This window comes from Geotrypetes seraphini, chromosome 4 (genome assembly GCF_902459505.1).
Source record: "Geotrypetes seraphini chromosome 4, aGeoSer1.1, whole genome shotgun sequence".
Lineage (NCBI taxonomy): Eukaryota > Metazoa > Chordata > Amphibia > Gymnophiona > Dermophiidae > Geotrypetes > Geotrypetes seraphini.
The window spans coordinates 230,801,251-230,827,691 of NC_047087.1; the positions used below are offsets into that span (position 1 = coordinate 230,801,251).

A 26,441-nucleotide genomic window follows, 5' to 3' on the forward strand; every position below is an offset into this window, starting at 1 on the left:
GCATGATTCTTTACTCTCAGGCAGAAACTTGGGCATTTTATTGGGTTCTGACTTTTTCCTGTCACACTATATATGTTTCTGCCTGAGAGTAAAGAATCATGTCCTGTCACTGAGGAGAAGCCCAGGAATAATATTACTCAGGTTAACCCTTTATTTGGCATTGTTGCTCAGAAGCAACATGTGTTTCTATGGCTCTTATGGGAGATCTGCATCTCCAAATGCCTGTTACTTGCCACTGTCGCTCTCGTTCAATATCAAGTTACAAAATACAGCAGTTTTCACCATCTGACAATCAAAGTGTTAAGCAAAAGGCTACAGGAATCAAAAATATACCTGTCCCAAAAGCTTATCTGCCCTTAATTGAGAATCCTATAAATCGATTCCTATGTACCACATCTCCTGATCCAGGTAGGGACAAGAGAGGGACTGGGGTAGTGAAAACTGCACTAGAAAACACACCGGGAAAAGCTTTAATGAAGACAGGCAGGCAGTCTAAGGAACAGCCAATGAGAGCTTCAGCTGCACCTGCGAGTGTAGTTAAAACAGGTGAGGAATCTGAGATCAGGCAGAGAGAGAGGAAGCTTCACTCTGAGGCAGAGCTTCATTCCTAGCAGAGAACAGAAGCAGCAGGGCAGTTGCCAAATGCCCACAGTATTTCAAGCCTCTGATGGGATAAACAAAATATACTTGACTGTAATTAGAACATATGCTCAGAGACATGAAAGCGAATGTACCGCCTCACCACCCAATCATTGCATGGTTCAATACAGTGTCAAGATGTTTATCGATTACTGTTGGATTTGAACATGCCACACTGGCTATGATTAAATCTTCTTATATTATAAATATAAGAAATATATTATATTATAAATATAAGAAGATTTAATCATAGCCAGTGCGGCATGTTCAAATCCAACAGTAATCGATAAACATCTTGACACTGTGTTGAACCATGCAATGATTGGGTGGTGAGGCGGTACATTCGCCTTCATGTCTCTCAGCATATGTTCTAATTACAGTCAAGTATATTTTGTTAACACCTTTGTGGTTAAGGTGCATATACAGCAGTGGTCTCAAACTTGCGGCCCGGGGGCCACATGCGGCCCGCCAGGTACTATTTTGAGGTCCTCGATGTGTTTATCATAATCACAAAAGTAAAATAAAAGTTTCTTGATCATATCTCTCTAGCTATAAATTACAATATTATTATTAAGACTTAGCCCAAAAAAAAGATTTATAAACTATAAAGAGTTTTGCCTCATGCAAAATTGTAATTTCTTTAATAAGACATTAACTAATTTTTTCTGAGGCCCTCCAAGTACCTCCAAATCCAAAATGTGGCCCTGCAAAGGGTTTGAGTTTGAGACCACTGATATAGAGTGACTTTATTGATGTAGATATTTGCTTTTTAGTCACTCAATCCTTCAAATAAGGAGGAGTTACTAGCCTCTATCTTTATTTATTTTTTTGACTTGGACTGATGGGAGAAAGGCTGACAAAAGAGACCAGGCTAAGAAAATTTCAAGATCCAGTCCAGCAGATACAGATAAGTCTATCCAGAATACAAACTTATTACCAGATAGTTAGGAAACAAGCATGCTATCAATATCTGGGGAAAGTACAGCTTAACAAAGAGACTGAATGGACTATGCTACATTAACAGGTGTTTTATGTTCTTTGATGACGAAGTTGATATCATCACGTTAGAAAGCATAAAAAGGCAGACACATTTACCTCTTCTCTGTTGGGTGCATCTGGAGGTGATGTAGCTGCTACTGCCAACAATTTGATTGGTGTAGTAGTGTCACTAAAAACATCAGATACTTCTTGTGTCATTGCTTCTTGCATTTTTGCTTTCAAGTCCTTAAAAAAACGTTTTAGAAGTCAAATCTTTAGCATCAGATCATGTCCCTGCACAGTTACACAATATGCCCTAATTCTGGGCAGGATACACAGAGCTCCAGCAACCTGATGGAAAACACATGGTTGGGAGTGATTTTCATTTGCTGGACTACGCTCAACACAAAACCCGTGAAAGTTTTATGCACGCTAGTTGTGCCGAGTACTGTAGTGAAAGGGAGAGAAACTGTGCCTGGCGCATGAGCGCAAGAATCGAGTGGTACATTGCAGGGCTGTGATCACTGGAGCTGAACTTAGAGCAAGAAGCAACCGGGGGAAAAAACCCAACACTTTGCAGTTACAGCCAGAAGTTCAAGTAGTTTTGGTTTTTTTTTTTTAGTTATCACCGTGTAATTTGGATACAGCTGTTGTGTGTCCCCCGCATCTATGGTCAGGATGAAACTGTTAGGTGCGGGACACATATGCGCCTAATACAAGCACAAACAGCTCCAGACCTAGACGCTTCTCACAACAGTTTTGCCTTAGTTGCCAAAACACCATGCAAGCTCCATCTGTTAAGTGGACTCTTGTAAGGGCTCATGATGCAGGCTTTGTAGCCAAAACACAATAAGTCGGGTCTGGTTTCATTTTACATGGTTGTCATTAAAGTGCGATGGTCATTTCATAAATAATGCACACCATTTTTTTTTTTTTAATTTATATGCTTTTTTTTTTTTTTTCAAGTATTTATTTACAATCCTTCAATATAGTATCCCTGCTTTGCAATGACCCAGTCCCAACATCCAGGAAGCTTCATTATTCCGTCCAAGACACCATTTTTATTCATATGCTGAATGGCCTGAGTACCGGCAGAAAAAAGCTCTTCCAGAGATGCAAAATGATGTTCACGCATAGGTTGTTTCAACTTTGGAAAAAAGTCAAAGTCTGATGGACTCATGTCTGGACTGTAGGGAGCATGAGGTAACACCTCTCAGCCATATTTGTGTAGTTTTTCAATGACGAGTGGAGAGCTCCATCCTCCCCACGGCCAAAAAAATTTTGATGAGCTCAATCAAAAGTCAAACAAATGATTTTTGCTTATGATCATGAAGGCATCATCATTACAGATAAAGTTGCATGTGGAAGAAGTGTCACAGAAATGTATTATCGTGATTTTTTGCAAAAAATGTGCAGAAAAATGCACAAAACCCGACCTCAGTTGCTCATGGCTGGGCCACTCATTCTTCACAAGAATGCCCGCTCACACATAGGGAATGCCATCATTGAAAAACTACGCAAATAAGGCTGGGAGGTGTTACCTCATGCTCCCTAAAGTCCAGACATGAATCCACCAGACTTAGACCTTTTTCTAAAGTTGAAACAACCTATGCATGGACATTGTTTAGAATCTCTGGAATAGCTTTTTTCTGCCGGAACCTGAGCCATTTGGCAACTGAACAAAAACGGTGTCTTGGATGGAATAATGAAGCTTCCTAGATGTCGGGACTCGGTCATTGCAAAGCAGGGAGACTATGGGCTCCTTTATCGAAGGTGCGGCAGCGGTTTAACGCGCCACTGGCTGTGCTAGCCGCTACCGCCTCCTCTTGAGCAGGTGTCGGTTTTTCGGCTAGCACGGGGGTTAGCGCGTGATTAAAAGTCACACACGTTAAATCCGCTAACGCGCCTTCGTAAAAGGAGCCCTATATTGAAGGATTGTAAAGGAATACTTGAAAAAAAAAAAAAAAGTAAATAAAAAAAATAGTGTGCATTATTTATGAAATGACCCTCGTATTATTTTCAGCTTGACGGTCTGGTTTTTTCTGCTCTTTTTTGTACTTACTGTAGTATTAAAGACACATGGTCATTTAAAGAATCATTCCTTACATACAGTGATGTAACTAGTTTATATATCTTATCAGATTAAAGAGAAGGATTAGCACATTTTGTACCAACAAGCCTTACAATCAACTGTTCATGTACATTGATAAAATCTTATTACATTACTCAGGGTTTATGGTTCGCCATCACAATTCAGATTTAAGGCAGATTGCATATTGAATGCAGCCAGAAACATTATTTCCGGAATTGCCCCATCCAATAAGTATTCGTTATACAATAGAAAACAAGCAGCTGTGTTATGACCATAAGCCCATTATTACATATTCTTTAAAAAAAACCTCTTCATTATAGCACAATTATGCCGAAGAAGAGCACAAGAGCGCCCAGTGTAGAGGCTTTATTTTATAAGTCAATACATTTGTAAAAATTGTAGTCAACAGGTCAAACCTCCACTGTGTACTCTCTGGCACTATAATATGGATGTGTTGGTGACATGTCTATTACCTGTAACAGTTATGTTTTGCAGTTGCCTTTTTTTCATGTACATCATGGAAAAAGATCATACTTAGGAAACAAAATGTACATACTGATGTATGGAAGTTGATGAAATGCTATTATTTTTAAGTGTGCTTTAGAATTAAGGGCTTGATTTTATAACCTAGAAAAATGAGGGCAGATAAAGACCACATGACCTATCTATTTATTTAAAGCATTTATATACCACTTATAACTAAGTGGTGTACATTCAGGGACTCAAGCATTTTTCTCTATCTGTCCTGGCAATGTACCTGGGGCAATGGGGGATTAAGTGACTTGTGTACACTAAGGAAAGGGCGATTTAAATCTAATAAATAACTCAAACACAACCCCATACAGAACAAACGAACCTGCTCAGCAATGCTAAAAGGCTTAAACATACATTCACCCAACCATCCACAGCAGGAGAAACACTCAATCAACCAGAAAACAACAAAAGAAGTGGAGAAAAAGCCTCAGTTCAGCTTCATTTGGCAAAAAAACTCCACTTCACACACACTCCTACACAAACAAACCGGTAGGGTGAAGAAAAGCACTGTAATAGCTTGCAAAGTCAAAGGTCAAAAGCACCAGGGGTACATAACCCCACACGTGAAAAAAATGTGGCAACAGGGCCCAAAGGCACAGCGATCCGAAATCATAGCATTAGCATTTCTGGATGTGATGATTGAGTTATCCACTGGGTCGCTGTGTACGACGGTCTATGTGACGGAGACTGATCGTAATACTATTCTACAGTTTGACAGTATGCATCCTTACCCGATGAAGACCAGTATCCCTTTCGCCCAATTTCTTCGTTATAGGCGCATTTGCAGCTCAACTCCTGAATTCCTACTGCAGTCTGCTACCTTACAGGACAAATTGTTATATAGGGGATATCCGGCGCAAGTAGTAGTGAAAGTGTGGAAAAGAGCCCTGTATAATCATCGGGAGGCTTTATTGGAATATCGTACTGCACGGTCTATTCAAGATAGGGTCCCCTTTGTGTCTACTTTTAATCATCTGTCCAGGAGATCTTACCTATTTTGCAATTACATCCTAGCCTTCAACATCTCAGGATTTTATTTTCATATGGGCGTAATCAAAATTTGAGTGACATTTTAAGTCCAAATACATTGAGACCTGTTTTGTCAGATTCACAGGTAGTGACTCCAGGGGGTCACCATTGTTGTGGCCATTGTTCAGTGTGCTCCATGATGATTGTATCTGATGTGTTTATTCATCCTCAGACTGGTCGGGTGTTTAAGCTACGCCAGTCCACCTCATGTGTGACAGAAGGGGTGATATACATTATTGTTTGTCCCTGCTTGAAAATATATGTGGGGCACACATATTGACAGCTGAAGATCAGATTGATTGAGCATAGATCTTGCTTAAACACCTAGTGTATAGAAGAGCCTCTTGTAGCACACTGTCTGGAGTCCTGTCATGATTTTGGATCTTTACAATGTACTGTGATTGAGCAGGTGGCTTATTCTACTCGCTGTGGTAACTGGAGACATCTCCTGTGGCAGAAGGAGCAAAGGTGGATCTATCTGTTAAAATCGGTGCAGCCTGATGGATTGAATGCCTGGATTGAGTGGGCGGCTTTCTTTGGGTCCTGAAGGTGACTGGATTGGTGGATGTCAGCAAGGGGAGGAGTCTGTGCTGCTTTTTCAGCGTGTGTGCTTTTTTGTTTTTCCTGCACCTTTTTTGTGGTGGGTGTACTAGAGGAGCACCGAAGGATCCGTGGACTGGCAGATGAAGCCGCGTGGATACCCCTGACGCAGCAAGAACTGGCGAAACGGGAGATTCCCCATCAGGTACTCTAGCTGCTGTGTTACTACGCTGGATTGAGACATATCTGAAGGATTGTAGCAGCTAAGTGGTTTTTTTTGGCCTAATACTATGATTTTGGATCACTGTGCCTTTGGGCCCTGTTGCCACTTTTTTTCACGTGTAGGGTTATGTACCCCTGGTGCTTTTGAACTTTGACTTTGCAAGCTATTACAGTGCTTTTCTTCACCCTACCGGTTTGTTTGTGTAGGAGTGTGTGTGAAGTGGAGTATTTTGCCAAATGAAGCTGAACTGAGGCTTTTTCTCCACTTCTTTTGTTGTTTTCTGGTTGAGTGTTTCTCCTGCTGTGGATGGTTGGGTGAATGTATGTTTAAGCCTTTTAGCGTTGCTGAGCAGGTTCGTTTGTTCTGTGTGGGGTTGTGTTTGAGTTATTTATTGGATTAAGTGACTTGCCCAGGGTCACAAGGCGCAGTGTCTGCCTAACCATGCCATCTTCTCTCTTAGAGATCCAATGTACTTGTTCCAAGCGTTCTTGAATTCAGCTATATTTTTTGTCGCCACCAACTCCACCAGGAGGCCGTTCTAAGCATTCACCACCCTTTCTGTGAAAAAGTATTTTCTGAGGTAACTTCCTAATCTATCCCCTTTCACCTTCATCCTTTGCCCCCTCATTCAATTGAAAAAGACTCTCCTTGTGCATTTATGCCACATAGGTAATTAAATATCTCTATCAAATCTCCCCTCTCCCACCTTTCCTCTAAAGTATATATACTGAGATCTTTAAGTCTGTCCCCATCTGCCTTATGATGAAGACCACTGACCATTGTAGTAGCCTTCCTCTGGACCGGTTCTGTCGTGTTTATATCTTTTTGAAGGTGTAGTCCCCAGAATTGTATACAATATTCTAAATGAGGTCTAACCAGAGTCTTATATAGGGGCATCATTACTTCCTTTTTCCTACTGGCCTCTCCCTATGCATCCAAGGACCCTTCAAGTCCTGCTCCTCTTTGCCGCACAAAAGTTCTTCACCCCCTAAACTATACCGTTCCCTTGAGTTTTTGCAGACCAAATGCATGACCCTGTTTTTTTTTAGCAATAAATCTTAATTGCCAAATTCCAGACCATTCCTCGAGCTTTGCTAGGTCGTTCCTCATAAGTGCCTATCTCTCAGAACTAACTCCAACAGTGTGAAAATGCTGATGCACACATTTATGCCGGCTCTAAAAAAAAACGGTATTGATTTGCGTATGTACTTTACACATTTTATAAAATACATGTACACTTCACAACTCTGCCTCCATTTCACTCAAACACTGCCCCAGGAATGCGTATGTGTAGATCATAAAAGCTGGCACACACTCACTAGGGAATTCTATATATGGCGCTTAGCATTATATGCTATTTTCACACCAATTTTTCAGTGCAGAAAAATTTTTCAGTGCAGAAGCAGCCCAAAAATGGCAGATTAGTGCAGAACTACACTTACACGCTTTGTTACAGATTAGCATCTAAGTTTTACCACATGGATCTGACAAGAGAGGGGGGTGTAGCAATGGGCGAGTCAGGGCAGGTCTGGGGTATTCCCTTAAAATGCACACAGAGAATCTGAGGGATCTGCACCCAACTTGCACACCGGGATTTATACCTGGTTTCAGTTGGTGTAAAAAGCTTAAGCCCAAAACTGGGTGCGGATTCCGGCACTTTGAAATATTCTATAAAGGGCACCCACCCTGGGGTGCCTTTTATAGAATACTGTTCAGCACTGATTTTTTTTGGGCACCATAAATTGATTCTAGCTCTCCGTATGTATACTTTTTATGGTCAATTTAATGAAAATGGCTAGGCATGACTAGTTCTACTAGAAGGGATGGCGGAAGCCATTACTGAAAAATATTGGGCATGCTGGGGAAGATATGGAGCAACAGGAAGAGGGGCCACAGGCCAGGTAAAAATATAGAAGAACCTGATGATGGGTTGCATGGGAAAACTCATATGCACATCTCTGCAAATGCACAAAATCACAGTAAGACTGGACAGATCATTTTGGTCATTACCATCATTCATAATACTACTATGGAGTTCCACAATTAAACTGCAAGATGGATAATATTCAAAAGGGGATTTACCTCTGGTAAAATATGCCCTTTGTGAACAGCACACATAGTTTTATCCATCTACAAAATAGGACAGGTTTGGGGGTGAATGGAGGTCAGGTAAGAAACATATTGATGTGGAGCTTTCTTTCTGAAATCTTCATAATACTTTCAACTATGTACATCTGCTTCAGAGCAGGCATAAAATATTTATTTTCAAGAGGTAGCTCCATGCAGGGCTTCCCTGTAAAAAAGGGTTTGTAGACCCCTGGGCACAACGTCCCCACAGGCACACAAACCCTGCAACCATTCTGATAATTGCCATGCTTTGGAGATCTGCTCCCTTAATAGTAAGAGATTCCAAACAGAGGATCTAAGTTTACCTAAACGGGATCAAAAGAATGGGCATTGTGTTATGAAACTATACCTTTAAAGATTCTTGCAATTGAGCAGCAACAACTCTAGCTTGAGGGCTATCTCCCTCTCCTCTAGCTGCCATATCTGCTAGCTGTGCAGCTAACTGATCCACCCGGTCACATTTAGCCAGCATGTCTTGGCGATAAGGTCCCATCATGACATTTGCTAGTCGACGGCCTTCAGCCACAAGTCCCCGGATTGCAGCTTGACCTGTAACAGCAGCATATACTTCAGTATTCCACAGTTAAAAAAAGAGTAAAATATAATGTACAGTAAAACCTTGGATTGCAAGTAACTTGGTATGCAAGTGTTTTGCAAGACAAGCAAAACATTTTGTTAAATTTTAACTTGATAAACAAGCAAGGTCTTGCAATACGAATACATACAGTATACATGTGTCACATCATCACAACTGAGCCGATGGTTCTCTCACCGACAAGTGTAATGACTGTTCTAAATGAGCGAGGTCTTGCAATACAAGTACATACAATATTTTGGATTAAAGTTTTGGGGTTGTGGAACGAATCGTCTAAGTTTCCATTATTTCTTATGGGGAAATTTGCTTTGATTTTCTAGTGTTTTGGATTACAAGCATGATTTTGGAATGAATTTACTGTACTTATGTCCATGTCTTAAACCAAACTTTTAAAAATGTAATGTTTGAGTGTAACTGTACCTGTTACGTTATGCCACCAACTTGCTCTATTTTCAAATAATTGGGGTAGATGTTTGTCTTTTTTATACCGAATTACCGATAAGTTCGATGTGGTTTACAAAATTTAACAAATAATACAATCTAAAGAAAATTGATTAATTTGCGAACAAATGTGTCTTCAGTTGCTTTCGAAAATGATTGTAAGACATGGAACTCAATAACAAAGGTTTCAGATCCTTGTCCCAGAAAGCCGCCTGATAAGAAAGCAAAGATTGGTGATATTTTGTGTAATGACAGATGGAAAAGTAAAAAGGCTGTGTGAACTGCATGAATGCTTGGATTGAGTAAAGGAAATAATTCAGATAGGTAAGTGGGCACCATGCCAAAGAGGACTTTGTAACAAAGGCAACTGAATTTAAATTTAATTTGAGCCTCCACAGGAAGCCAATACAATTCTCAATAGTAAGGACTCAAACTTTTTCAATCCATAGATCAAACTTTTTCAATCCATAGATCAGGCGAACCACTGCATTCTGGACTATGCACAGCCTAGATAGATTCTTTTGAGGACTTGCCAAATATACTATATTGCAATAGTCCAATTGGCTCAACACCAACAACTGAACCAGTAGTTTGAACAATGCGGTGTGAAAATAAGATCTTATACTACGCAATTTCCACAGAGTATAGAAGACCTTTCATACCAAAGCATTTATCTAATCTTACATAGTCTAGAATAACACTCAAGATCTTAATAATAGGTTGTATAAGGTCAGTAGTGTTATTTAACACAAGAGATATTTCTGTACAATTCTGACTTGAGGATGCAACTAAATGTTTTGTCTTCTCTGGATTCAATTTCAGCCTAAATTCTAACATCCATGTTTCAATGATCTTAAATATATCCTCTATTTCATTTCTGATTAAAGAAATGGAAAGCGTGAATGGCAAGATAACAGTGATGTTTTCTGCATAACTAAATATTTTTAGTCCCAAGGAAGCAAATTTTGAGCCCAGAGAAGACAAATAAATGTTAAATAACAAAGGGGAAATTGGGGAGTCCTGCGGCACTCCACATGGACTTCTCCACTTTCAAGAAAATTTGTCATTGAATCTAACCTGATACGAATGAGTTGACACTAAATCACATTAAACTTCTGAATTGTTTGAATTCTATTGGGATACATGGAAAAGTGTAAAATTGGTTTGAAGGCATTTTGTCAACTCATTCTGTTATAATAATGCCTCCCAGATCTGAGATTCCAGTCATTGAGCCTACTGGGCAACTTCAACATTCACTTGGACAACCTTTATGCAGGACTATCCAAGTCTTTTTATAATCCACCAGCCTCACACAGCTTCTGACCTCACCAACCCATGTAGCTGTACACATTAGATGCAATTGCTACTTGCCAGACATCTTCCTCAACAATTAGGCATATATCGTCTATCCCTGACCACTTCCTGATCTCCTTCACCTGCTTCCACTCCCGCCCCCATGATGCCCCTTGTTTTCCCCCAAATACTGGGTCTCTACAAATGTTTCCTCCTTACCACTTACAGAACAGGTCCAGTCTTGGACCACCACTTTTTGCACTGCCGTAAAGTTGTACTATGTCACTAAACTCAAGTCATGTCATCTTCGGTATTATCCTGGTCTTAAACTGCACAAGAGGCTTTTATGGTGCAGTCATGTTTCTACAGATCAAAACTTAATATATGCCTTAAATGATATTTTATGAGCTTTTTCCACCATGACATTTCATGACTTTTTGGCCTAATCAAATATCCAAATACTGCAGTTGGGACTCTACCACCTCAACTCACAATTCATGGTGTTTCTCATAATTTTTCTGGTAAGGTAACCAATTTTAGAAATTTGGGGACTTTCTATGGCCACTGTCTCTAATACCTCCAGTCTCTGAACCTACTCCTAATCATTCACATACTGGATCATTTTCTCACTTTGAAGTCACCTCCATTCAAGCAGATCTACAAAACTGTTACAAACTTGAAGAATCTCATCTCCTTACACTAACCCCAATCCCAGCTTCTTTAATGAAACACATTCTTGACACTCTTCTTGCTAGTCTACAATTTATGATATCTACCACTCTATTATCCAGTTTTGTTCCTGATAAATGGAAACTGGTCATAGTTCATCCTCACCTCAAGGAACCTAAGACTGATTATTTTTCTTTCTCTATTTATCACTCTATTTCTAACCTTCCATTTGTGTCTAGGATTGTATAAATGCTTGTCACTACTCAATTGGTTGATTTCCTTGATTGACTTTTAAAGCTTTATAAAATTACTCTCTTAAATATATGTACAGTTTGCAAATACAACTCTGAATTGCCTATTATTCTATGCACCAAAAGTGAAGAGGTACAAGAAAACCCACGAAGAGTCCCAAAATGGGGATGAACAATGGACTTCATAAATCAGGAGGAAACCAGAGATGACCAGAATCAAAGTTTAATGGACCTCACATGCAAAGGGGCCGATATAGCATCTGCATCAGGAGCCCAAAATAAACTGTGGCAAACGTAAACCAGGCAAACAAGTGGAAAGTTTCTAAAAATTACTATAAAACCATGGACTGCTGCATCTGTGGTGTCCTCTTAATTTTGGAAGTCCATTGTTCATTCCCACTTTTGGGCTCTTTATTATTCTACTTAATCAGAAGCATGTGCATTTTGAAAATATAACTACTTTCAGTTACTTAAAATCCAGGTGCCCCAATACAGCTAACTTAGGCAGGATAACTATTTTTAAAAGGCAACTATCCCCCTCTTTTACTAAGGCACGCTAGCCAATTTAGTGTCTTTGAAAAATGTATCCTTAAATGTGTCCTTAGCTTACCTACACCACGGTCATCAACAGTTGGGTTGTCAATCCAGCGCTGAGCTTGCTCAATCTTGCCCTCTAAGTTGACTGCTGCCTTAACTGGTCTACTATTTGCTACAGCCCGATTGGTTTTGGTCTGCAAGTTCTGTAAAGATGTAGCTAACTGTTTGGCCAAAGCACGAGCCTCTGGGGAGTCTCCTTTACCCCTAAAAAAGAAGAAAGGTAAATCTAACAATCCAATTAGTGCAGTGTCACAAAGAACAGCCTATAGTCCTTCAGTCAACATCTTCTTTCAACATTTTGTAGATTACATGCTTCAATTCTGTGCCATATGAATTCTAAGGGCTCCTTTTATCAAGGTGCGCTACGGGGGTTAGCGCGTCGGACATTTCATCACACGCTAACCCCTGCGGCAAGCCTAAAAACTAACGCCTCATCAATGGAGGCATTAGCGACTAGCGCGGCAGGCGGTTAAACGTGCGGTATTCTGCGCGTTAACCGCCTACCGCACCTTGATAAAAAGAGCCCTAAATTGTGAAAAGGTATTAAAAATTTTACTACCCTAATGCCTCTTTGAAAATGAAAATATCACAAGCCTAGGTAAGAGCTACAAAAATTGTTCAGGTCAATATAAAAATGCAGCTTTTTGTCAATGCCTTCCTATGCTAATGTTTCAGTAGTATTTTCAGTTTCAAGATATAGGGCTCCTTTTACTAAGCTGCGCTAGCGGTTTTAGCGCGTGCGCTACACGCTAATGCCTCCATAGAGCTGGCGCTAGTATTTTCTGCATAGCGCGGGAGTTAGCGTGCGCTAAAAACGCTAGCGCAGCTTAGTAAAAGGAGCCCATAGTGTTAAGAATATTTTTGCCTTGAATTTAATATTCAATGCTTTTCTGCATTTTAATTGTTGATATTATGATTTGATAATGCTTGTTTTTGATATTGTATTATTTTTTCCTGGGGTTTGGGAAATTTATGTTTGTCCATTGTTTGTATCATATGTTTAGTGACTAAAGGGCGACCAGGATAATATGTATCTAAGCAATGTGTAAATTGCATAGTTTTACGCGGTATATAAAGTATTAAATAAATAATAAATAAATATTCAAATGCTACCATGTTGTTTAAATCTAGTCTATATATTCAGCACTGCTATCCAGATAGTGAGTGGCTCACAGTAGATTTAGAGAGCATTGATGGCGGATGGCTCCATGGATAGTGGTACTTTCATCTTCCACCCGCAAAGCTATGTGGTCTAACTTAAGACATAAATTAATTGCTGGTATAAATTAATCTGCAAAAACAAGAGAACTGAATCTTTGTCTCTGTGGAGCACCAAGGGTCAACTTTTGTTTGTTTATAAATTAATTTGCATAAATATGCACCCACACTATACCCTGGCACTATCTAGATCAGTGGTTTCCAACCCTGTCCTGGAGGACCATCAGCCAGTCCGGTTTTCAGGGTAGCCCTAATGAATATACATAGGGTAGATTTGCATGCCTGATTTGCATGCCTCCATTATATGCTCATCTCTCTCATGCATATTCAGTTAGGGCTATCCTGAAAACCTAACTGGTTGGTGATCCTCCACGACAGGGTTGGGAATCACTGATCTAGATAGTGCAGGAACAGTCTAAGATGTTTTCAGCAACACCATCGGTCAACATTTAGGGCTCCTTTTACTAAGGTGCGTTAGCGTTTTTAGCGCATGCTTACCACGCACTAAATGAAAAATACTAACACAAGCTCTATGGAGGCGTTAGCGTTTAGCGCAGGCGATATTGTAGCGTGCGCTAAAACCACTAGCGCACCTTAGTAAAAGGAGCCCTTAGTGGCATTATTTGAATAAAGTATAGCGATAAGGATGTAAGTGCTTCTGAATACTGGGCAGATTATGCTTATTAAAAAACTAGTCATATATTTTTTTAGCATAAAAGACTTCAGGTGGCTATTTCATAAACATAAGTTTAATAGAAATAAGAACTTCTTCCTTATTTCAACTAGCGACCTTTATAAGGAACTTCTTAGGCCCTCAGCGTCACCACTCAGAACTCAAACTTATCACTGTTCTGAGCTTTACGTGACAAATCATCACTGGGTCTAATTTTTCATTTTAGCTTTCATCAAGAGCTTTCAATACTTATGATTTTTCTATAACTTATAATTTAATTTAATTTAATTTCACTTAGCTTATAAGTTGTTGTCTCTATTTAGAGATGTCTTATATCAAGCAGGGTGTCACAGCCGACATGTTTCGCGGGAACCGCTTTATCAAGGCACCACCCCTCTTTTACTATTGACCTCCTCGAATGCTTTACCTTGATGAAAGCTAAAATGAAAAATTAGACCCAGTGACGATTTGTCACGTAAAGCTCAGAACAGTGATAAGTTTGAGTTCTGAGTGGTGACGCTGAGGGCCTAAGAAGTTCCTTATAAAGGTCGCTAGTTGAAATAAGGAAGAAGTTCTTATTTCTATTAAACTTATATTAAAAAACTAGTACATAATTGTCACCAATTTACAAAAATAGCAAAGATGAAGGCTAGTGTTTTAATATTGAGGAAGTGAATGTTAAAAAATAAATTTTCAAAAAAAATCCAAAGTTATGCACAGACTAGATACACTGCAGTTGAGAAGGGTGAATTTTTACAGCCAATTGAACAAAATGACAAAGGTGTGTCACAGGAACAAAGTGTGTCCCCATCCCCACGAGGTCTGCCTCTATCCCCGTGAGCTCTGTCCCTGTTCCCGCCTCAAGTGCTGTCCTCATCAACACAAGCTTCAAACACTTTAAAATCATAAGTGTTTGAGGCTTGTGCAAATGAGGCACAGCTCGCAGGGATGGGGCAGGGACTGAGACAGATCCCATGGGGATGGGGACAAACTTTGTCCCTGTGTCATTTGAAGGTCAGCTTAGCTATCCTATTTTATTGATTTTGATAACAAAAGCAAAGCCATAGGTTGACCACTAATCGCTGGTTAAAGTGAGCGTCAGATACTCTCTTCTTCAGCACAGTTCTAGGGGACAAAATATTCTCCCTGCCATGCTTAATAAATTACCTGAAATGACACTGGAAATTTTATTAAACCTTACTTCAGGGTTTTACTTTAAATTCTCTCTATGCAACAGAGATTATGGGATGTCAAGCCGCTGAGCAGACATCAATGAGAACTTCTAAACCCCTCTCAGCATTTTGATATTCCCAGCACCAGTATTTTGCCTCATTACAGGTGAATTGTTTTTACCTTGTTCCTGCTGACCTCAAGACACTGTAATTCAGCAGTTTTGAGGACTAGATATGTCCAGATTGTCTCAGAGAGACAGAGAATGTCACAGAGCAGGGGAGCACAAAATGGCAGATGCGTGGTGTGGCCGAAGTCTATCAGTTTGGCATGGGTGATTGAAATAGTTGCAGAAGTGAAATCAGCGCTCGGCACCACACTAGAAGTGAAACTACAGTCTATAGCTGACAAATTAAGATGCAGTGGACGGTCACCTAGAATCAACACAAGCCGAACTTACTTCCTACCAATGGTGTTTGTTTAACGCAGAGGACCGCGTGCAACAGCATGAAGCTGAACAAAGCTTGTGACATTGGAACAAAAGATAGACAATCTTGAAAATAGGTCATGTTGCTGCAATCTTAGACTCACTGGGCTATTGGAATCGATCAAAGAGAGAGAATTGAAAGGATTCTTAGAAACATGGATAACCCAATCCTTGAATTTGCAATCAGGAAAGCATGGGATAGGCATGTGGGATTTCAGAGAGAGGAAGAGATAATGGTTATTGCAGATGGGCAGACTGGATGGGCCATTTGGCCTTTATCTGCCACCATATTTCTATGTTTCTATCAGTGGGCCCCTCTGAGAATATAGAGGGCCCATAGGCTCGGCCCAGCGGAACCCTGGGAGTGAGGTCCAGAATTGTTATCCTCAGGGTGCTTAACTATGCCCTTAAACAAGAGATACTGCAAGCCTAGAGGATCTCAGGACCGCTAACTTGCATTAACAAACCAGTTCTTTGTTTCCAGCATTATTCATCCACAGTAGTGAAAGGAAATTGTATCAACCTCCTTCCTGCTACATCAGAAAAAGGTACAATTTGCATTTCTTTATCCTCTGTGCCCGAGGGCAAAGTAACATTTTTCAGCAAGCAAATGAGGCTCTGCAATTTGCCTGCCAAATTTTTAACCAGGATCTATAGCGTATAACTGCAGAATATTGTGATGAATAAATATAAATATCCTTGTGCCTGATATGGATTGAATGCCATAGAGTATTTAACAAACTGGAGGGCCGATATGATTGGGACCTTGTCTTTCTTGTATGGTAAGGCTGACGGCCCGGAGAGAGTGACCATGTTTATGCTTTTTATTTAGGACAGAGCCATACACTCCAGCATAAATTATAAGAACATAAGAAGTTGCCTCCGCTGGGTCAGACCAGGGGTCCATCGTGCCCAGCAGTCCGCTCCCGTGGCGGCCCATCAGGTCCATGACCTGTAAGTGATCCTTTGTCTTAAACCTTTCAATCCCCATTATTCTTCTACCTGTACCCTTCCATAATCCTATCTCTACCTCTATCGATATCCCTCAATCCCCGTATCCTTCAGGAACTTGTCCAATCCCTCTTTGAATCCCCTGTCCTAGTACATCCTCTGGAAGCGTATTCCAGGTGTCTACCACCCTCTGAGTGAAGAAAAATTTCCTAGCATTGGTTCTAAACCTGTCCCCTTTCAATTTCTCCGAGTGCCTCCTTGTTGTTGTAGTTCCCAATAGGCTGAAGAATCTGTCCCTTTCCACCTTCTCTAAGCCCTTCATGATCTTGTAAGTCTCTATCATGTCTCCTCTGAGTCTCTGCTTCTCCAGGGTGAAGAGCCCCAGCCTTTCTAGCCTGTCTGCGTATGAAAGGTTTTCCATACCTTTTATCATTTTTGTCACTCTTCTCTGAACCCTCTCAAGTATCTCCATGTCCTTCTTTAGGTACGGCGACCAATAATGGACACAGTATTCCAGATGCGGGCGCACCATCGCGCGATACAGTGGCATGATGACTTCCTTCATTCTGGTTGTAATACCCGTCTTAATAATACCCAACATTCTGTTTGCTTTCTTTGAGGCTGCTGCGCATTGTGCTGTTGACTTAATTGTTGTGTCCACCAGCACACCCAAGTCCTTTTCAAGGTTACTTGCCTCTAGTACTAATCCCCCCATTTGGTAGCTGAACATCGGGTTCTTTTTCCCTATATGCAAGACCTTGCATTTCCCTACATTGAAGTTCATTTGCCATTTAATCGCCCACTCCTCCAGTTTGTTCAGGTCCCTTTGTAGGTCCTCATATTCTTCCACAGTTCTAACCCTGCTACAGAGTTTAGTGTCATCCGCAAATTTTATAACGTCACATTTCGTCCCTGTTTCTAGGTCGTTGATAAATATATTGAACAGCAGCGGTCCGAGTACCGACCCCTGCGGAACTCAATATATATATCGACGACCTAGAAACAGGGACGAAATGTGAAGTTATAAAATTTGTGGATGACACTAAACTCTGTAGCAGGGTTAGAACTGTGGAAGAATATGAGGACCTACAAAGGGACCTGAACAAACTGGAGGAGTAGGCGATTAAATGGAACCCAGATAAACTGAATCTCCGCTACAACAATGCATAGACTCAATTCAGTAGTCACTTATTCCCAGGATCCTAAAACCCAATTTTTATAAGAAGCAAAGTTCAGCACATATTCATAAAGCCATTCTAACAGGCAAAAACTTATTAAATAAGCAGAATCTCAAACATTCTTATATCAAAACTTCAGAGATGTCACTCCAGGCTCAGCTATTCTCTCATTGCTGAGAGATTTACACACCAACCTCCTCATACGTTTTGAAAAGACTTTTTTAAAATTTTAGTTTAATAAATACTTAAGGTATAAATACTTTTTTATGAAAATTTTAAACCCCGAACACCTCATTTGCCTTTATATTGGTGAATAGAGACTAATTACTTATCTTAATTAAAGACGCTCAAAATACATTCTGTCCGTCGGCCAAGGGGAGTGAATCCGACATGTTTCGCCAGATGACAGCGGCTTTATCAAGGATTCCCCCTCAAATCGCACCAATCTGGTTATAGTAACCGGATGGGACAGCTAGCCTAGCTGGCACCATGTTACCGCTCAAAAAGGAATGTGAACCATAAGCAAGACTCTATGTGCAGGAACTGAGTGCTAAATGATAAATAATGACAAATGGAAGAACGCTAATGACGCGTCTAGAAAGATCATAAAATCTATATAAAATATTAGAAAGCAATCAACTATGATTAAGCAAATGTTTGAACATGAATGGTAATAACGCACTGAAAGGCAGAGGTAATATTAATTTTTGGTAAATGGCATGACATGGGGTGACTGTCTCATATGTCCAATGGGGCAATGAGATCATGGGTGGATATACAACAACAATGCACTTTAAACACAAGTGATTTCTTTGCATATAGGCAGCTCCAACATTATGTTGGTTCTTTGGATAAAGAAAGTCTGCTTTTCCCCAAGGAAACACGCATATGTGACTTAGTGGAAAAATATAGAGAAGCTGGCTTTTCAGTATCTGAACTTCATCATGATCTTTAGCAGCTCTCTCTTCCGGAAAGGTGTGATGCATTGTGCGATCAATGGTGCATGGACCTAGGATTAAGAAGGGATTCATTTGATGTAGTCTAATTGATAAAATGGATTCCAGAGCTCTCTGTTCGTGCAAAACTCAAAGAATGTAAATACTGTATAGGGTGTTACATCATGCGCAATTTACCCAGGATCAAACCTATAAATCAGGAATTATGGAGTCCCCGATTTATGAAAAATGCACCCAGACAGTTAATTCTTTCATGCACGCTTTTTGGACATGCCCAAAGGTTAAGCACTTTTAGCAGGCAGTGGTCTGCTATTTGCAGTGGTTAATACAGAGCCCTATTCCGTTTTCAGCGGCAGGCCTTATTTTAGACAAATATGAAGTCTTAGAATATATAATTGGGACATTGACTTTTATTGAGAAAGGGTGGTACAGTGGGAGAGAAGATTATATTATTGGTGTGGATGGCTCCTAATGCACTATCATATTGGGCTGGGAGAAATTGTTTACATAACTTAATGTTACTATAACTTAGATATGCTAAGTTCACTCCAAAACGGAAAAACATTTTCTTCAAATTTGAGATATTATATTCAATCTTTACCTTCTAGAGCTAGAAGAGCTTTCTTGAACTCATTAGGAGGTGGTGGTTTGGGAGGACTGAGCACCAGTATTCTATGAACTAGCATCAAATCGGGGAAGGGGAAGGAGGGAGAGGTTGCAGACGTGGAGGATAGAAAATGGGAAGCTGAGTACCAAAATCTGGACAGGCCAAAAGACCAGAGGCCGCCAGAGATTTTGATTGTTAGGAGGGGAGAAATTCCCACTCAGCTATACATCCTGGGGGGAGGGGGGGAATCGGTTTAGTTAAAATAATGTTTGCTTTTTCTTTGTTGGAGTAAGCTGGCGATACAAAACCCTTGAATTGGATATTATTGCATATTGTATGAATCATACTGTGCTATTGGAACTTGGTTGTTCATTGTACTCTGTTCTATTATTCCAATAAAAAACGATTTAACATAAATTCTCTCTATGCAAAAGTAGGAGCATTGTATCCAGTCCCTCACTGTCAACTGGTACATACTGCCGCCTTAAATCAGATAGCTTGGCTGTCAATGTGGCAATTTCTCCCAAAGAACGGAGAATATCGTCTCTTTCTTTAGGGTCCTCACAGAGGTCCGCAATTTTCTTAGCTTCAGCCAAAATTCCTCGGATGTGCTCTTCTCCCTCAGGCCCACCATTAGGATCTGCCAGCCAATTCTTTAGAGAGAGAAACAAGGATAAAAATACAATTTACAGACTCATAAAAATATTAGGGCGGTTATTTTAGACACCCTATTCATTATATGTATATACATGAACAGACATTTAGATGTTTATTTTGCATATACACTCAAATTGTGAAGACAAGCATACTGTCCTGATTTGGGCATAAACACACATATGCATTCCTCAGTAAGTTTAGGCAGAATTAAAATAGATTTCTTATCATGGATGTAAACATAGCGCACTATGAGAAAGCTTACCTCAGTCTGGACCTTCTAGCAATTTTTTATTTCATTGTAAATATAAGTAGCGTCTCTAAGAGGGTAGCCTATAGTCGTCGCTCAAGTTGTTTGAAAGAACTGAAGAGTCCACCCTTCCCACATTTGATTTGTATTTGAAGCATAGTTCCTTGTCCTCAGATATGCATGCATCATTAAGGAGAGAGCATCGCTATGATAGTGCTATAATTATGAGTTGATTAGAATCAATAGCTTTAGAACTGGTAAAAGAATAAAATGGGAGGAGTCTCTTTGGCAAGACATCGTTTTCTCAATTAGTACACAGTAAGTACCTGGGCAGCATCAAGTTTTTTTGCCATCGCCTGCTTCGAGTTGGTCATTGCCTCCAGCTTGCGGGCAGCATTTTCCACCTTTGCGGTCAGCATATCCAGTCCCTGGGCCACCTGCTGGGCTTTTTGCATGGCCATTGGTGTGGCACCTTGTCCCCTACACCCAAAAAAAAAGGTGTTATCCTTAGTGTGGACAATCCAGTATGAACTCACCTGAAAACTTTTAGACTTGATCTTAAGAAGGAGGAAAGTAAGGCCCTGATTCTATAAATGGTGTCTAATCCCTAGGCGCCATTCGTGTGGTTGTCAATAAACCGCTAGGTGCTGTTTATAGAATCGTGCCTAGCAGTGCCTAAGAATTCATGGGCTCCAGTAGGTATTAAATCCTTGGGTGCACTACCATTTAGGCCAGGGTTTTCTTGGACCAAATGAGTATGCCTAAGAAAGGCACCTACCGGCGTCTAACTCAATCTATACCCAAACTCTGCCCCGAATCTGCCCTTAATTATGCCTTCTTGCCAATTAAGCCAATTGTTTATTGAAAGCTTCTATACCGCTGCTAATGACTGGGGACTCAATTCAGGGTGGTTTACATGAGCTTCTGTAATGGTGTTACAATACAGAGTAGTATTTTCTGAGATGGTTTTCAATACAGACACATTTATACCATAATCAATCATCCTAAGTATATACTTAATATACTTAGGATACTTAAAATATACTTAATACAGGGGTCCTTTTACTATGGCGTGCTAGCCATTTTAGCATGCGCTAAATGCTAATGTGTCCCTAGACTATAATGGATGTGCTAATATTTAGCGTGCGCTAAAACGGCTAGCGTGTCTTAGTAAAAGGACCCCATAGTTAATATAATATACTTAAAATAGTTAATATACTTAATATAGGAGTCCTTTTACTAAGGCGCACTAGCCTTTTTAGCGTGCGCTAAATGCTAACGTGTCCATTATAGTCTATGGATGCGTTAGCATTTAGCGCGCACTAAAATGACTAGCGCGCCTTAGTAAAAGGACCCCAAAGTTAATATATATTAATATAGTTATACTTAATATATACTTAATATACTTATAGTTAATAATATACTTAATATAGTTAATATAATATACTTAAAATAGTTAATTAAAATATAATTAACCTCCTCCTTTACAAAGCTGCACTAGTGTTTTTAGCACAGGACGCTGCGGTATCAGCTCTGATGCTCACAGAACCCCTATGAGCATCCAAGCTGTTACCGCTGCAGCCAGTGCTAAAAATGCTAGCGTAGCTTTGTAAAAGAGGAAGTAAAATAGTTAAGTTAGGCACCTAGGTCAGCTAGGTGCACCGATGTGGACATCTAACTGTAGGCGTTTAAAAAAAAATATAATAATAATAGAATCGGGGCCTAAGGGCTCCTTTAACGAAACCGCGGTAGCAGCTTTAACGCGCACGACTTTTAATCACGCACTAACCCCCGCACTAGCCGAAAAACTACCCAGCTAGCACGTCCGGTGGTTTAGCGCGCAGTATTACGCGCATTAAGCCGCTACCGCGCCTTCGTAAAAGGAGTCCTAAGTGTCTGAGTACAAAGTGAAAGGTCCATGCATGCTGCAGATGCACATTGTAATTGCTTTTACCATAATGATTCCCATTCGGATTTAAAGAAGTCAATTCAAGCCTAATTACGTGACTGCATAAAGAGAAACCTCAGATTTCATTCAGGTAGGGGAAGGAGAAGATATGCAAGCCATAAAATATTTGGCTATCAAATTTCATCCAGAAATAGCTAAATATCCCTTAAGCGTTGGAAGGTTATGTAGCTAGTGGTGACCATAAGTATCTTTAGGAGACTGCTTCACTCAAAGATGCCAAGTAACTCAGTTTTGAGAGAAAGATTTCAGGCTGATCTTGGATTTCTGATAACCCCATCCCAGTGCATTGTGGGACCTGCAGCACTGATTTCAATGAGTGAAATCAGGGACTATAAAAATAACATAGTAAATTGGAAATGCAAGCTCAAAACCAGTTCTTCCTGGAACTGGATAAGTTGGCAGCTCTGCTTCACAATGAGGCAAGCAAAGTTTTCCCATTCACACACTCATCCACCAGCTATAGAAGAACTGTAATGATACACAGCTTATGCAATGGCTTCCCAAAATCTTCTGAGAAGACCCTTACAACCAGCCAAGTTACCAGGCTATCTACAATAAATATGCATGAGCCAAATTTCCAAAACACTGGTTACCAAGGCACATACATTTCTCTCATGCATATCCATTGGTGGAGATCCTGCTTATACATCAGCAATGCTTTTTGTTTGATAATAAAAAAGAGCTGAAAACTTTTGACTGCCATTTAAAATAAACATATGCCAGGCTATGGTGGTTCAGATCACAGGTCCACTCCAAACCCATCATTCTGTCTGGATCACTGGGAAATACCAGACGACTACATCTCAACCAGATCTCTAAATATAAGACTGGTGTAAATACAACTATCTTATTTATCAGGTATTCAAATAATAGCATATTAAGAACATAAGAACATAAGAAGTTGCCTCCGCTGGGTCAGACCAGAGGTCCATCGCGCCCAGCAGTCCGCTCCCGCGGTGGCCCATCAGGTCCATGATCTGTAAGGTGATCCATATCAGGATTTATGGATCTGAAAATCTTTCCTACTCACACTGGTTTTAATCAGATGTAAAATAAAGTAAATATGTAGAAATAAATGTCAAAAAGTTTAGGCGATACCCATTTATTCTAATCTTTCTGAAATAGGACCAGCTCTGTTCCTTTTATGAAGTCACTGCAGACATATACAAATAATCGAGTGCTGAAAAAGCTTCTGTATCAGTTATTCAGCACATTTTTGGGGGGAAAATAGCAGAGGAACTGGACAAGTGTTGAAGTGTCCTTTGAGGAGCTATCTCTCCTCTGTTATAAAAAAAAAAAATAAAATGTATCTTCACTGGAAAATGTCCAGTCAAATCTTTTGTAATCCGCCTTGAACCGCAAGGTATAGGCGGAATAGAAATCCGTAATGTAATGTAATGTAATGATATGCTGTATTCCACAAAATATATTGTGCTAAAATAAGGCTCCTGAGGCAGGTTAGGCCGAAACACGTGCGTGTCGAGCCACCGCACAAATAAAGCAGAGTTCTGAAATAAGCGAGTACACTTGTGTTTTGCTTGTTCGTTATTTGGTTGTGGAGGCGACTCTTGGTTCTTCTTGCCACTTTCAGCATATTAAGGCAGGATTGGTAACCTGCAGAATACGTAGGGCCTCAGGACCTTTCCTCCCATGTGTCTTACCAGAGCATGTGCTGGTGATTACACAATACATAATGAACATAAATGTTAACCAATATCTAGAGATCAAAGTGGGGATGGTGGGGAGCAAGTTTGTTACCTAAGATTGCAAAAATGAGGTTTTACATCCAAGACTCTAATAGAGGGTCCCATATCTCATGATATTAGAGCCTTGTATGTGTACATTATTTTCCTTCAAGTCTTCCTATGCTTACATACTCTTGATAGCAAAGATAAACAAGGTTGGAATATTCAAAAGTAAATGGTTTTTCTAAAATACCTCAGCCCCACCACTCCACCGCTATGTTAGCTTCAAAACAGCGGGAGATTTACGTGGCAACTCATCATAGGTATTAAATTTATCTAAATGCTGTGATAGTTTTACAAAATTATTATCATTTTTATAAACTGATATATTTTTTGGTGTGTATACTTAGCTTTTAACCACACAGCTGGACCTGGGAGTCAGACCCGACATGTTTCTTTTCACAGAAGTTGCACTTGTGAGTCGGATGACAACGGCGGCCTCGGGAGACCCTTGAAACAGCACTGTTTGTGCGAAACATGTCGGGTCTGACTCCCAGGTCCAGCTGTGTGGTTAAAAGCTAAGTATACACACCAAAAAATATATCAGTTTATAAAAATGATAATAATTTTGTAAAACTATCACAGCATTTAGATAAATTTAATACCTATGATGAGTTGCCACGTAAATCTCCCGCTGTTTTGAAGCTAACATAGCGGTGGAGTGGTGGGGCTGAGGTATTTTAGAAAAACCATTTACTTTTGAATATTCCAACCTTGTTTATCTTTGCTATCATTTAAGAAGGGTTGGTGTTAGAACTAACAATTAACACACTGGTATTGCACTAAAGTACATACTCTTGATGACATTGAGTAATATTTGATATATCTCTGCTTCACTGTACTCATACTTTGCCTGTTATATTTCATTGCTGGTTGTAAGCGATTCTCACTGGTTTTCTGTATTATCTCTACTGTTGAAGAGGTTTATGTTTCTGTTCCTCTTATTTTTGTATTTTGCTATTATATACCAATAAAGCTTTTGAACACACACAAAAAAAGAGGTTTCAAATTTAAATTTAATTAAAATTTGATTGTATCGCATTATCAAAATTTCCAAGTGATGTGCAATTTAAAAAAAATAGGGCAGGACGAACAACATTGTTACTGACAGAAATCAGTTTACAGTCCATCTGCAAAACTGCCACTTGGCACTGACAAATGAGCTCTTTGAAAGTAATGTCTTTCTAATATACTAAAAATCTCCTCATTCATCAGAAAGCTGAACCTCAGTAGTCCATTTCATTTAAAGGTCAGCGTTCGGAAAGAAATGGCTCAACATAACATTCCTTTATTCAACTCTTACAAAATCTTGATACTCGTATAGAGCAGGCACAGTCTCGGAAGGAGAAGATTGCACATCTGCCTCATGAATATTAGCATCATTTAGACTGAGGGATAAATCAGTGCTGAATCCACAGCAATGCTTCCTAAAATTAGCTGACAAGAAGGGATGGGAAAGGCAGCACACAAACTCCCAGTACTGTTTTGTTCACAGTAGCAGCAGGACATCTGGCTTTACTTCCTACTTGGGAAAAAGTTAGCCAATGTTTTCTCACATCTGTGCAGCTTTCTGCCTGATACTTTAATTACTATTGCAATTGTAATCTAGGCCTCATCTGTATTCCCTCCCGCTCTGTCATGCCTATATTTTTATATTGTAAAACAGATTTTTAAAATTTGAATTTTCAAATGTTTTCACAAATGAAACTTGCTTTAGAAATATGAGTTAAATAATACAGACAAGAAAAGTCTATTAACAGACATAATTTTAGAGAAATTACTTTCAAAACGCAATTAGGCCTCAATATAATCTGGAGGTGGGAGAAAAAATTAGAGGAAAAAACAAAGAAATTTGGAGGCATCCCTTCTGCCTGGCCTGCCTCGGGGAAGGGAAGGGGGGGGGGGGGGGCGGCACCAGCCATGTTCACGTGGGGGTTCCCTGCCACAGCTGCTCAGCTGATCACGGCAAGGGGATTCCCTCACCGCAATCAGCTGATGGCATGGGATCAGGCATGATTCTCTAACCAGCGCTTGTGACATGGGTGCCGGTTAGAGAATTGACGGTCAGGTGGGGTTGGACGTCTGTCCCTTGGGGCAGACGTGATTCTGCATAGGATGCCGGTGTGCAATTCTCAGCCGATTTTTAGGCAGCTGCAGAAAACTGGCCCAAAAGGTGTAAGTATTCCCCAAGTACTTAAAGCACTTGTAGGGGCAGCAAAGAAAAAAAAAGGAGGCATCCAAACTGCATACCCTCCTCTCTCAAAGCAAGAAACAATTTACGATTTTCCTGGGTTGCTCTTCCAAAAATCAGGACAACTTCAATTAATTATGGTATAAATGTGTCTGTATTGAAAACCATCTCAGAAAATACAAGAACTATTCAATTTACAATATTCAATATTGTAAATTGAATATTTCTTGTATTTTCTGAGATGGTTTTCAATACAGACACATTTATACCATAATCAATCATCCTATGTGTATACACATTTAATTTAAATAGTTAATTAAAATATAATTAACCCCCTCCTTTACAAAGCTGCGCTAGCATTTTCAGCGCAGGACGCTGCGGTAT

General features: G+C 40.0%; 1 protein-coding gene across 4 annotated transcripts in view; it reads right to left on the reverse strand.

Annotated features, from left to right (window-relative positions):
• Positions 1-26,441, reverse strand: part of VCL (vinculin) — a 215,827-nt gene that overhangs the window by 48,037 nt on the left and 141,349 nt on the right. For all 4 annotated transcript variants that reach the window (XM_033943553.1, XM_033943556.1, XM_033943554.1 and 1 more), the window contains 5 exons: positions 20,479-20,632; positions 19,726-19,901; positions 12,022-12,212; positions 8,512-8,711; positions 1,735-1,863 (listed from right to left, as the gene is read on the reverse strand). In XM_033943553.1, the coding sequence (XP_033799444.1) occupies positions 1,735-1,863; positions 8,512-8,711; positions 12,022-12,212; positions 19,726-19,901; positions 20,479-20,632 (850 nt within the window). The remainder of the gene's footprint in view (positions 1-1,734; positions 1,864-8,511; positions 8,712-12,021; positions 12,213-19,725; positions 19,902-20,478; positions 20,633-26,441) is intronic.